The following is a 13,457-nucleotide window of genomic DNA, read 5'->3' as shown; positions in this document are numbered from 1 at the left end:
GGGAAGCTCGGGTCGACTGTGAAACCCGCGCGCTGCACGAAAATTCCTTTCTGCTCCCGCCAGGCCTAGCGGGGCAGCGGCGACACGGCCACAGGAAAGCACCCGGTTTCTTTTTTGTCACCTCAGGGCAGCGACAAAGCAGTGCAAAGAGGAAAGGGGCTGTCTTCCAACTGCGCTTTTCTTTTCCGCTCGTATAAAAACGTCTCGCAGCGCCTCTTGGGAAGCAGAGTGTCGTTGTATCTCCAAGACTGGCATCTTCACCTTGTGCTCTTGTACAGTACGCCAGGACGCCAAACCTGTGTGCAACCATTTCGTCCGAAGCTTTCCCCGGAGTACGCAAGCGATGTCCAGCATGCGCCTGTACACCTGCATCATCGTTCTTATAGGTAGGATGCCTGAGATGGGAGATTTCCTTGTTCTGCGACGCCGGCAAAAGCGACGGTCTGGGTGTTAACAACGGTGTTATGCATCCCTCGCCGCCGCTTTCTGTGGAATTGCTGCGGCGCGAAGTAAGGATCTGAGCTCTTCACGCCTGGCGCCGCTATTGTGCCGTAATATGTGTGTTTAAACCTTTCTAAGGACTTTCCCATTCTGAACGTTCCGTGAAAGTGCAGACTCTGACCACTTTGAGCTCTCACGAAACGTTCGTGCGTACCATCATGTTAAGTCATAGCTAAAGACTGTGGGAGGTTACCTGCTCGAAGAGGTTGTTTCGGAAGTTGTTCTTCGCTTTCAAGCATAATGTTGCTCAAGCAAATGGCCCAGTGCGAAAAAAGGGTTTCTTTAAGCCGAGAAGTACAACGTACACGGCAATATTGCTTCTTACAGCTACGCTATAACTGTCCTCAAAACAAGAGCACCTCGAACGCATACCTTCTAATCAGAGCACTCCAGTTCACTGCTAGATGTTTATGCTGAAAAGCTGATATAATTTGGCAGGGCATCCGCGAAACGTTCTAAGCGTAGTTCCGACTCACCACTACTTCCATATCACCCTCCTCCGAATTCTCTACAGGCTTTGGCTATTTTCACTCAGCTGAGAGAAAAAAAAAAAAAGAGTGGGCAAAAATATGCAACCAGTGGACACAAATGGATTGTATTCAAGTATAGGATCTGCACGCTTATTGTAATGTAAACCAATGAAAGAAAGCCTATGTTCCAGCCACGCATAACGTTTACTTTATTACTTCTTCATATTACGGCGCGCAGCTTGGCAAGGCAATTTCCTTCCACGGCACGGAAGAGTAGTACCTCACCTGATTAAACATAACAGTAAGCCGTCAGCTATGCTACGCAAACCACCACCTTTTTATATCAGCTCATGTAACAGATGGTGAACATGCGCCTTCACACGGCGTTCATTGTTTTGTGGAAGTGTATCAGTTGGTATGACAAACGAATAGAAGCATACGAGCGTTTCATGAAAATGCGCTTCTCATGAGCACCAAGCGATGCGATCTAGACACCAACTGGTTGTATGTGCACTCTGCAATAGGCAAGGAACAGAGGCAATTTGCCCCCTTGTGACACTTGTTTCTTCTTCCCAAATAGGGGTCGCAGCTGCCTTCTTGGTGCAAAATAACACTAGGCGTGACATTAGATATTGGGCTCTTCTCCCGATATCTCTCTAGAAGGTCCATCCAAAACATTTCGCTAGCCGCGTTAGGGACAGTGCATAATGAAAAAGTTGCACGCTAGATGCATATGACAGAAGAAAACTGTCTCCTGAAGCCGTGAAAGCATAAAGAGGATTAACTTAGTTTATTTGCAGAACTGCGTAGTCTACGAGAGTAAGGTTTCAGAATCGCATCATTTTAAATCCCCAAAAATATTTTTATCGCTTGTTTGCAATACTCACAGGGCAAAATTTGAGTAAACAAGCGTAGAGGAAATAGAACAGGGCTAAATGTCATAGAATAGAATTCCACGCTCAGAACAAGCGCAATGGCAGAGCTGTTAATTGTGGAATTGTCCTCTCAGACAAAACAAAAAAAAGTCTCCTGAAATATGTAATAACGCAGAAAATAGGTTGCAGATTGAGGGAATGGTGCATAATAAATTTGAAGTCGTTGGTTCGGCTCGGTTTCGCTAGGTGATGATAACGGCCTCAGATTCCATTCATCATGTTTTCTCAAGAAGCAGTGCCAGATGAATGAATGCATTAGACTGAGTCCCATGTAACCATCGCTGTCAAAAGTTCCCGGCTCTTCGCTTTGCTCCTCGGTCCTCTGGCGCGGCTGTATTATATATCACATCCCTGGCGTTCATAATCTCCAGATGGTGGGCAAAAAGTTTCTTGTCACTCACCAAGAGTTGCTAAGTGGAACAAGCTCTGCCACACGTCGCAACAGAAAACCAAATGCCTGGCAAGCCCTTGATAACTCCAGCATTTTCTGTTTCCATTCGTGGCCGAAATATGAACGGGATCGTATTAATCCAACACAGAATTGCGCGGCGTGTCATTTGATTTGTTGTAAAAGCTGAAGAACAAATTTAACAGGCACTTTCATTCGAATTTGCTAAGTAAATAATAAATTATTATTCGCAAATATGCTTAAATGAAGCATTTTCCAGGTAAGGCAGCTCTGCTCGAAGTGCTGCCTTTTTTGTCGGTTGTGTATATTCTATCCAAGGGAAAAGGTTTAGTACATTTCATGAACCATGAAGGCATCTATCTCCCGGAAATTAAAAAAGTATATATATATGACTGAATTTTCATAAAACCTTTAGAGATGATGGGTTAGTGCAGTAAGGTGTGGATCCCCCATTCGTTACCCGTCCTTCATCCGACAGTGATACTATGTTGCGTACAACAAAACCTATTGCTCAAAATGGGAAAAGGCCGTGCGAAGATAAGTTATAGTGCCCGGTTAGCTTCCCAAGTCGGTGCGTCTTTTTTGCTGGCCCTATGAATTGGCGCTACTTATCTGAAAACCAATATGTTTGTACTTCGTTATGCATTGTAAATGTAACGTGCTTAATGCGAAGGGTAAATAAGCTTGATTATAGTGAAATGTTTGTACTTACATTTTCTTAGCGTTTCATTCTGCTTTCTATTCGAAACACAAATTTGTTTTCTTATTTAACACATTTTGAAGAGAGTCTATGTCGTTAATATTTATGTAGCATACTATGCAACAATTTGGAAGCGTTTATTTTCTAGACAGGGCACTGAATTGGTAAACAGATTTTAACGTACCAAATCGACTCAGGTTACGAGGGACGCCAATGGGGAGGACTCCAGATGATTTAGACCATCCGTGATTGTTTAAGTACATGGGAGCTTTGGTTTCCCGCTCCGTCAAAACGCGGCCGCCGCGGCCGGTGCTGAATTCGGGTCGCCCAACTAAGCAGTCGAGCGCCATAGCCACTAAAACACTGGGGCAGGAAATTTTTCAGAAAATTAGACAACCCACTATTTCACATTGTAATACTATATGTTCAAGTACTGATTGCTCTCGGCCGTCGAACTCAGCTAATGACAAAACTCAGGCAAGGTCGCTATCATCTGCGCACTTCGCTCTTAAATTGACGGCACATTAATACGAATCAATTCATTAAGATATTATTTATTCGGTTTTATTTATTTTTCTGCGTAATCCCTAAAGGCCCTTACGGGGCGGATATAACATGGAGGGGATGCAATAATATTAATAAACGCGACACATTTTAGGAATCAGATGTTCAACAAGAAAAATAGCCGTATGCATGTCATTAGTGAAATATAAACGAGTATCTTAAGGAAAAGAAATGCAAAGTGCATATTGATGAACAGTGAACAAATTGGATTTAAGAGAAATGAATGATATGTAACTTGGACGATGACATTAGATTGTAGGGAACCAGTGTCAAGCACGCAGCCTTCTAATTAAATAAATCAAGCTTTGCGGCATGCATGAAAACATTAATCTAAAGAGCTTATGATTTGGCGTTATGGCTTCTAAATACACTGTTTTTAAAACTGTGGAGCAGAGCAACAGCTTCTGTAAAAAGCCGTTTTCATCAACTTGTAACCTCTTCCGGTCTCCTGTGCAGGTGCTTTTGGAGTTCTGGAGGCCACGCAGAGCAGCAAGTATAACGAGAAGACAAGTGGCCGGAAGCACGAGGTATGAGGCGGAATATTTTCCTTTCGGAAAGAAACTGGATCTCATTTACTGTCCCAGATCTTTCAATAAAAATATGATTAAGTTATAAAACAGATCAGGGAACTGCTTCTTTTACTGCAAGCGGGAAGTCCCTATGGTTTGATGCGGCCATAGATATGAAAAGATAAAAAAAAAACTGAGACCCGTGCATCCCTGTTGCACAAAGCAATTTATGAACCATGAAGATATCAAGTGACGAATTGAGTAAAGAATTTAGCGAAGGTTTAGATAAGAATCTACACTGCATTATCACTCTCCTGCTGGAGCAAAAGCAAATTCAGCTCGCTCGCACATGTGAATTTGTATTAAAGCTGCTCCAAGCAGGTATTAAACGCTGATTAATTAACGTAATTTTTACAGAACAGTACGTACGCAAGCTATTACGAAAGTGCGCAAGGAACATGAGATTATCTGTTTGCTCAAAGCAATGTTTGTTTTTGTTTTCACACGTGTGCACGCGGCCTGCCTGCGCAGCCAACGGAGACGCTGCCTTCGGGGTCTTCACTCGTATTTGTCAATGAAAGCACCACGTTTCGCTGTCGCACTGTCGGCTACTTTGCCGACACGGAGACCAACTGCCGACTCTACCATGTCTGTCACCGCGTGCCAGGTTCCCAGTCCGCATTCTTCTATCGATACTCATTCCAGTGTCACAACAGGACTGTCTTCAACCAGGTAATTATCGCCGCATTTTTTGTACACGTTTCTCAAGTCCCGTTGTTGAAAAAGGTAAACACTCAGGTAGCTTGCTGTTTGATTCCTTGCCTCTGTTTTCTTCTTGGTGTGTTGGACGGTATTCAATACTCAAATACTAAAGATTTTTAATTTAATAATTATTTTGCAGACAATTTCGACACTCTCGTGACAGCTAATTTAATGCCTGATGCTGCCAACTTTTCAAGACATAATGGATCTTCAGCCATTGCATAAACAAAACAGGTTTGGAAGAGCAAACGCATTTTCTGACCTCTGGATATGTTTGCCCGGAAGCCTATCTTGCAAATGATGGTGAAGAAGGTGAAGCGCAACACATACACTCTAAACTCTGCAAACACACAGTCTTTTCAAAGGGGACGTATTAAAGCTGCATTCTTAAGTAAATTTCACAACGTTCACAAATTTCACAAATGTGACGCTCAAGCTGCGTCATGCCATGGATCATGTACTAGGGTCATTAAATGGAAACGTTAATTATTTACAATAAGATAAAAAGTAAAAACAAGGAAATTTACTTGCACCACTCATGAACACAATCGCCTTGGCGTTCAGTGCACGTATTTCCCCTTTTCGAGAATATATGGATGCCTAGTGAGAAAAAAGTATTTATGCTTCGAAACTTAGTGACTTCTGTACCGCCATTTTCGCTCCTTTATCACATCGGAAATACTTTTCTTCTGTCACTTCATTGAGCCTTTACAACACAGGAAATTCATGGGAGGGGAGATAATGTGGATTAGGTGGAAGTGGAAGACATTGAAATTCCATGCTATGTAGAGTCGTTACGGTCGAATAGGATTATGGGGTCAATAGTTATCACTTTGTAGCAACGCAGCTTTATTAAAACGGCCTTGCAGTTCACACGTGATTCCAGGGCAAATATATTTTAAGGGGGGGAGGGGTCTGCGTGTAATTCCTTGGTCAGTGTAATTCCTTTTGCCATGTAAGGTACTAAAATTACTGTGTTCTCATGCCAAGATAAAAGGAAAAACATGACTTCTTCGCTGCAAATGAGTTTTCGTCCGTCACAAAACGATGTACCTGGACTGTTCACGAGGCGTCCTCCACAAAAGCTATGCCTATTTTGGACCATCTAGCTCACTCATTCACTTACTGCAAAACGCACACGAATCGCTGTACTGCGCTTTCACCCTTCGAAAAATTTCAGCTGGTTTAACAACTTTACTGCCTAAAATAAGCAACATAGATATCTACTCTAGCGCGGAGTACGCTGTCAATGAAGCCGAAATCGTTGCACCGACGCCGTTCCCTGCTTCTACGTTCCAGCAACACAGCGCAATATATTGGACATTATTGAACCACAAAGATGACTCGTGCCAAGTACTAAATTATCTGAACCACCCTCGTAAGAGCACCCTGCTGTGGTCCGAATCGTATCGGAGACCCACAGCAGTTAGCAGTAAAACTGAGTATGTCTTGAAGGCTTGAATGACAAAAACTTGAGAACTCTATATCTTACCTAATAAACTGCATTGCTAATGACAGAAGTTTCAGAAAAAATTTCTTATGTCTAATCCAATGTCTCAGTCATACTAAAGTGTTTCATCATAGAACACATTTCATTCAAGCCTTCATCTTAACTGATAACAGTCATAGCACAGTCATGAGACTGCTTTGTTAAGCCCAAAATGATGATTGTTACCGGCCTATTTCTTAGTATACCTATGTGTGCTCGCAGGCAGCAAAATGACGAAAAGGCCAATGTGACCTTCATCAGTGGCGCATTTTTTTTCTGCCAGACTACGTCTAGTCCTTTCTATTGTGTAATATTCTAACTGCTAGCATGAAAGACTGTTCTTGCGTTCGTTTTCCCACGGCTTTGAGTTTTAAGCCATTGATAGTTAAAAAAAAAGGGGGGGGGGGCGTGTTCTAGTTCACTTTACTTTGAACTATTTGTAGTTATACTCCGTTTCACAAGCTGTTTACATCACTACGAAAGGTAAGGGTGACTTGGGCCAATGAGGGTGGTGCGCACTGCATGGCGGCGCTCGTACTCTTCTGTGCCGTCGTCAGCGATAGGCACGTAGGAACACAGTCATGCATTGTGTGCTATCCTTATTGGCCCAGATCGCTCTTACCTTTCGTAGTGCTGCAAACAGCTTGTGAAACGAAGTATAGTCTAGCATTATTCTCAACTTTATATTGCACTAATTTCTCAGCTGCTATGGTCTCGCAGTGATATTAGCACCATTGTAATAAACAAGCAAGTAAAAAATGCAAAACGGCTGTCTTTAAGCTTACCCGTGGAGCCCTATACTTAGATGTGTATTTTTATACTCATTTACTCAGAAGCATAGTGAGCTTCTGTGTGGTAAGCTTCTAAAATTATTGCTACTGCTGCTGCTACTTCTGTTCGCGGGATTTAGGTACTTCATCCGAGGAGACTTGTCAAGTTTATACCTACATGTAGATATTCACGCAGGATCTTAGCAGGAAATCTTTTTGACAACGTGGCGCAGTGCGCGAAAAAAAGAATATTTAGATCCTTTTTCTGTCGTTTATAAAGAACATGGCAGCACCAGCGTGACGAATGCAAGCAATTCAGCCCATAATACGAGCAACGCACTATTTGTTATTCACCCTGGGTCCATTATTTACGCATTTCGGCTCTTTGCAGGCAACGCTGACTTGTACGAATCCGGACGAGTCGTTGCCGTGCGAAATGTCCAAGGACTTTTACTTCCTCCATGGCAACGAACTCGACGATTCCGACTACAATTCAGACGGGGATTTCCTGGAGGACCTGTTCGAGCCCGACTTCCATGTGCCAGTGTACGAGCCGCTTCGCGAGGAACAGAGCACTCGGGAAAGACAGGAAGATGACCTGGATGACTTCCTCCTCGATGCGTGGGCGCCCGTCGAGACGCTGCCTCTTGAAGACCGGGAGCAGTTCGGCCGGCGACTTACTAAGACGTCCCGAGAAGGACATGACTCGTCCCGCGCCCAGTCCGTCGACCCATGAACGCACCGAGGCTCGCGGGGTACCAAGGCCCCAAGTTTCATCGGAGCCGTGCAAGAAGCATATGGAGCTTCGGGAGAAGTGCGAGGAGTGCCGCAACCGCTGTCTTTGCCGCCAAACACAGAGCCACTTGTCATTGGTTCACATCAGATCTTCTAACATTTTCAGTCGCGTTGCTTCTTAGAATCACTCCAGGCGGTTATGCTAAATTTGTGACAGATTTTCTCCACATCACCTGCATTGGCCACCGTCATTCTTTCAACTCAGGGACTGTACTGAATCATTTTATTTCAACTATATTGTTTATATCTCCAATGCAGAAGCTGCTGGGTATTGCTTCAAGAAATAGGCAGCGAAAAAAGCCTAAAATAGGAACGGTGAACGCAAAGACATTCCCTTTGGTTTCTCCTTTGTTGCCGTATGTCTTGTTCTTTGTTCCAGCCAGATGGTATGATAAGCAGATGTACATGTACGCGCCAAAGGCCCACGTTGTGAAGTCCTTAATCATATGCACAGACCTTAACACTGAATGCGAGCACACAGCGAATAAAAGTCAATACGATTTAGCGTATGATATAATGGCTGTTGTGTAAACCGATTTAGGAGCAATAACCATGCATGCGCAAATTAGATGAAAAGCCAGGGTGCCGATCTTTAAGGTAGATGACTTCCCTTTAGCACTTCCTTGCCACTCTTTTTGTGTGTGTGGTGGGAATTGATAATCGGTCTCTATTTCTCAAAACGCCTTGCCCTTTCATTGACCTTTGTATTCTCTTACAAAGTTTATGCAAACAGGTTTTGCCTGCAAACACATGGGCACCCTTTTAGGGCTCGGAATAACGTCCACTCTTTGGATGAGGGTAAGCAGAGCTCATGGGATACTTTTTCGAGCTGTAACTTACTTTGTGCACCATAATAAAAAGAATGTTTCTCCGGTCTCCAAGTGGTATGACAAAAACCACTTAATTGTGGTGGGGCCTGTGCCCACACCTGAATGACGTTACCAAAAGAAATGTAGAGCTGAGAATAAATTTGGCGCAGAATTAGAAGAAAGGAGTACGATGCGTTTGTGTCTGTTCCCTAAAACAACCATTCAGGCAGCCTTATCATGACGCTGGTCTCCTCGTGCATGCCATTAAGGTCTTCGTGGAAAGCGTCACAAATGTTCCTCCAGAAGCATCTTATAACTGGTGAGTCACTACGCTGTAGCGATAAATTCATGGCGCACTTCCTCGCGGGCGGACCGCGCGGGCATGGGAGTTGCAGTACGTCGCAACTGAACGATTACCCTTTCAACTGCTGGTTAGCAGCATTGTGACTCAAGTCCACCGAGAAGTGGGTGCTCTCAGCAGTGTTACTATGATGATGGCATCGAGATGACTGTGAAGCGTGTGGAGGTTGAAATGGGAGCTTTCGCGTGCTGCGAGGGAGGAAGGGGAGAGCGGCTGAGACACAGTACAGCTATCGCTGTCATTTCCTTCTGGCTGCCACAGTGAAGGGAGAAAATTATAGCTGCGTTTCGCTTAAGACCTGCACATCATTGACACCGGAAGTGTAGGGGCTGGACAAAATTTCTGTTTTGTAAGTGTTTTCTTTTTTTTTTCAATTTAAAATGTTGAAATGTACTCGGTCATTCTATGCCCTTTCTCAGATTTCCGCGCAGAGCGAAACCAGTCAGCAAGGTTCGCTCAGCTTGGTACCTGCGCCAGCCTATTCGTGCACTTAAAACCGCTGTTATATGAAAAACAAACTGACGCCTAGCATCTCTAATCCTTGACTCTTTTAGATTTTATGCGGGTCAAAAACCTGACATTTTATTAAAACGCTAAGGTCCAAAGTCAGGTTACAGCAAAAAAACAACAACAAACAAACACGTAGGCAATGAATCCAAACGAGGAAGGTGAGCCACAACATACATAAAACACTAGAAATGTGTGTGTGTGTGTGTGTCGGGGAGGGGGGGGGGGGGGAGCTCTGTCTTCCCTCTCCCTGCTGACCTACTCCCCGTTCCTGTGCAAAGTGAAGACATATACCCTGTTAATCTAGATACACTGGCGTAGTAATTGCAGACTGAATAGGCAAGAAGCTTATTTTCGTAGTTTATTTCCGGAGCTCACTGAAGGTGTCATACTTTCCTCTTGGTGTTACTTTTTACAGCCAACATTTCAATGTAATCAAAGCAGCCTGAGAGAGGTCAAATTGGGTGTTTAAGAAATTTACTGATATCAGGCAGCCGCGGCTAACTCTATAAAGTGATAATTAAAAGTCAGAGGTGGGACCTTTGAAACACAGTGGCTAGTGATGATAAGGGTGACGTTGAGAACTTACCAATATGACTGGTGAGAAGGGCAGCGTGAATTCTGATGGAATAACTAAGCTATGTCGAGGACAGCACGATCACCTGCAGGGGGACTCAATTTGCCTTAAGCTCTTCTTTCGCTGGTAACGTTCACGTAAAATCGTTGAGACGAGAAATGCTTAAAATGCGTAAAACACGGCCACCAACACATAGTATTGGCGAGGGTGCTTCGCTGCAGGATGGAAAGTGCGCGATCAAGGAACGTGTTCCCATTTCGTTTTCGCGGGTTACGAATATCCTTGTTTTGCTGGATGCTGCCAGGAGCAGCCAGTTGATCAGCTGTCTTACAGGTCGAAGCAAAAATGTAAATTTTAACGGATAGCGAACGCTGGTAAGTGTCAGTACTTCCTCCAGGAGCGTATCCTAAGGGACGCCCCGCCTCCTCCTCCCAGCCTCTCGAAATCTAAATACCCCTACCCTTCTTTTTTTGGCAATATTACTTCGGGGCATCTACCGCTGAGCTCTCTCCTTCGTTCGACACAAAAGAAATTGCTGTGGGGCCTCTTCCAAGAAAAATATATCTGGCTTCATTTCGGACTTCCCGTACAACAATATCTGATGGGCACGTTGGTCACGAAGCCGGAGGAGCGATCTGCCTCGTCCCTTCCTATCCTCCAATCTCGTGTCATTGCGCTGTTGCAAAAAAAATCAGACTTCCTGTACGCAGAAGTGTTTCGGAGTCTCTACAAGACAAATTACAGCAGACCAAACTGTTAATTTAAAAGCGCATTTTGAGTTGCTTGAATGAAACCACGTGTAACGCGCTCTAGAGCCAAGTGTGCGCAGCAGTGGTGTTCGCCAATGACCGTGCCGGGCGCTGGGTTCGATGCAAATCAACAGTGCCGTGTCAGTGGAGAAGCAAAAACCAGCAATTTGGCGCTCGTCAAACCACAGCCGAAGTGGCCAAGGAGCAATGATGCTACGAACACAGAGCAGCTGCCACCCTTATTTTCTCGACAGGTCACGGACAATCTGTCCCAAAGTAGTACGTCCTGGGCGTGCAATCACATTTTGGAGCGAGTATAGAACGGATTGGCAAGCCTATGGGCGTCACTTGAGGCATACAGCTGCCATCTCTGCAAAAAGCAGTCAGGCTGTTCTTGCTGCTTCTCAGCCTACAAGAAGATATATTGTCGTCCAGAGGAAGGTAGCGATGTCGTGCTTTCACATTGCACAGGATATATATATATATATATATATATATTTTCGCAGCTGGCAAGGGGTCGCTACAGCAGCACCGCCGCTGCGCCGCCAGCCGGCTCTTTTCGCGGTCAAGGGAGGTTGGTTGCATTTGGCACAAACGATACATAATAATTACGGATACGTAGCGCGATTTCAGTGTACAGGCAGCTGGTTTAATACGGCGCAACCACTTCTCAGCTGCCAGTCACAAAGCATTTCAAGCTTTCAACCCTACTAAGTTTTTCCCTCCATTCCAACTTTTCATTTCTGTCGCTTTCTTAAGGATTGACAATAATACCTTCAATTCTTTTTTTTTTTTTTTGGAAACTCTCACACTAAAGAATGCCATCTCCCGTCACTATGTAGTTGCCACACCTTTGGGAACCGAGCAGTTGTAACTTGGAATCGCTCCTTTAAAACCAAGAAAAAGTCGCGGCACTTCTTCGCCGCCCTTTCCAGGCGACTTCGCGCAATCTTTCCAAAGGCGGCGCTGATTCTGGCTCCATTCGAACCCGATAAGTAATGTTACCAGCGCATCTAAAAACTCGGCCATTTAATGTGGTTTCATCATTTCACGCAACTTGGCAACCAAATGGTACTGATGCGGTTGAGTTCGGGTGCCAAGACTTGTATGTATACCGTGATCAGGAGGACAAGACATCGGACTGAGAGCAGCAAGGAGAGTTGGCAAAAGAAGAAGATTTATATTCACTTTTTACATGTCGAGTCAGGGAGAGGAACTCAGACGAGAAGAGCTGAGCTACTGTTCGTGAATATAGTTCCACGCATTAATATGGCGTCCGCAATCCCCAGTTCCTTAGCTGGGGAAGTGAAGTTAAATTGGCCCAATCCAATCAGCGGGCACGTAACAGAGGCCCGGCTAACTGCCAGAGGCGTCACTGGAACCTCCTCGCAGCTCGTCCGATGTGTGGCGAGGGTCAGCACCACTGGTGGCGATGTCGATGTTGTGCCTGGTTAACAACGCAATTTCGGTACCCGTAGAAAACAGGCCGTTGGCTGAGATGTCACGCCACGTGCTCTCGGAACAGTCAAAACCCTGACCGAGCATTCTGCGGCTAGGGGGTGGGGGGAGGGGGGGTTAAGCAGCATATTTCTCCCGTTTGGAGAATAGGCTTAGTTCCGCTCTCGGCACCCGCCGTCAAGAAGGTTGGTTGACACTCTTTGTCGAGCAGAGATGAGCTCCTCGCTGGAGTCGTCTTCTCATGGCAGAAGAAAGGCATGACGAGGGTCGCTTCATCCGTTTCGGCTTGGCAGGGTAACTGACCGCCGCAGCACGTGGGAATGGAACGCCCGTCGTCATCGCCATCCTCGATGGCCGCCGCTCACCGGCAACCGCTTCGCTTCTAGCTGCCTTGATCTGCTGGAGGCGCGTGAACTTCGGCTGAGATTCCAGTCGTAACAGTACTAAGCAATGTCGCATGACTGTGACGTCATCATGTCGACCAATCAAAAAATTTTATGACACCTGTCGACCAATCAGATAATTTCCTGACATAACCGGGTTTTTGTTCATGAATTCCCTCTAATACATGTCGTATTAAAAGTCTTCAGGTGTATACTTTCCGCGATCGAACGGGGCAATAGAAAGAGAGGTGAGGTAAAAAGGTTGAGCATCTCAAGCACACGTAACGTGGCCCGCAGAGCTGTGTGATGCGGCCCACTGGCTCTACTGATTTCAGCCTTTCTTTGAAGGGCAGGTGCCAGCTTCAATAGTCTGCTTTACCACCTGACTCGTTTTCCAGCGGAAATCTACTCAACGGCTTCGTTCTCTGAGGGTGCGTGTTTATGGGAATGAAGAGAAGCATTGTCGCCTTAATCTGAGGGAATTTTAGACGGACGTCATCAGCCTTCAAGAGCGAAACGCCGGTCAACCTGTCCTCTCCATCACCTCTAAATCAGAATTTTTCTTTTGAAGATAAGTAGCAGTGGCATTAATCGTTGCACCCTCTAAGTAATTATCTCCAAACGGTCCTGAAAGGGCGACTGTCCAGCGTTTAGGTAGAAGGCAGTACGCGCCGTTTTTTTTAAGGCGAAAGCCTATCTATCTTATGAT

The 13,457-nt window shown here is 45.1% G+C and overlaps 1 protein-coding gene across 1 annotated transcript; it reads left to right on the top strand.

The window, feature by feature from the left end:
* Nucleotides 1-343: 343 nt before the first annotated feature.
* On the top strand, nt 344-7,845 carry LOC146204276 (uncharacterized). The gene is made up of 4 exons (XM_084604638.1): nt 344-386; nt 4,036-4,106; nt 4,620-4,820; nt 7,501-7,845. Exons 1-4 carry the CDS (start codon nt 344-346, stop codon nt 7,843-7,845), a joined length of 660 nt encoding a protein of 219 aa, XP_084460764.1.
* The last annotated feature ends 5,612 nt before the right edge of the window (nt 7,846-13,457 follow it).

This window comes from Amblyomma maculatum, chromosome 1, assembly GCF_055883805.1.
Source record: "Amblyomma maculatum isolate TAMU_Amacu chromosome 1, ASM5588380v1, whole genome shotgun sequence".
In the NCBI taxonomy this organism is placed as follows: domain Eukaryota; kingdom Metazoa; phylum Arthropoda; class Arachnida; order Ixodida; family Ixodidae; genus Amblyomma; species Amblyomma maculatum.
The sequence above is the reverse complement of the archived record's forward strand: the minus strand, read 5'-3'. Positions and strand labels throughout refer to the sequence as shown.

Bases quoted from the DNA above. Each gene is read 5' to 3' on its own strand.
- LOC146204276 (XM_084604638.1), top strand. From the start codon at position 344: ATGTCCAGCATGCGCCTGTACACCTGCATCATCGTTCTTATAG. The intron at 387-4,035 runs GTAGGATGCCTG...TCTCCTGTGCAG, and splicing joins CTGCATCATCGTTCTTATAG to GTGCTTTTGGAGTTCTGGAG. The intron at 4,821-7,500 runs GTAATTATCGCC...GGCTCTTTGCAG, and splicing joins ACAGGACTGTCTTCAACCAG to GCAACGCTGACTTGTACGAA.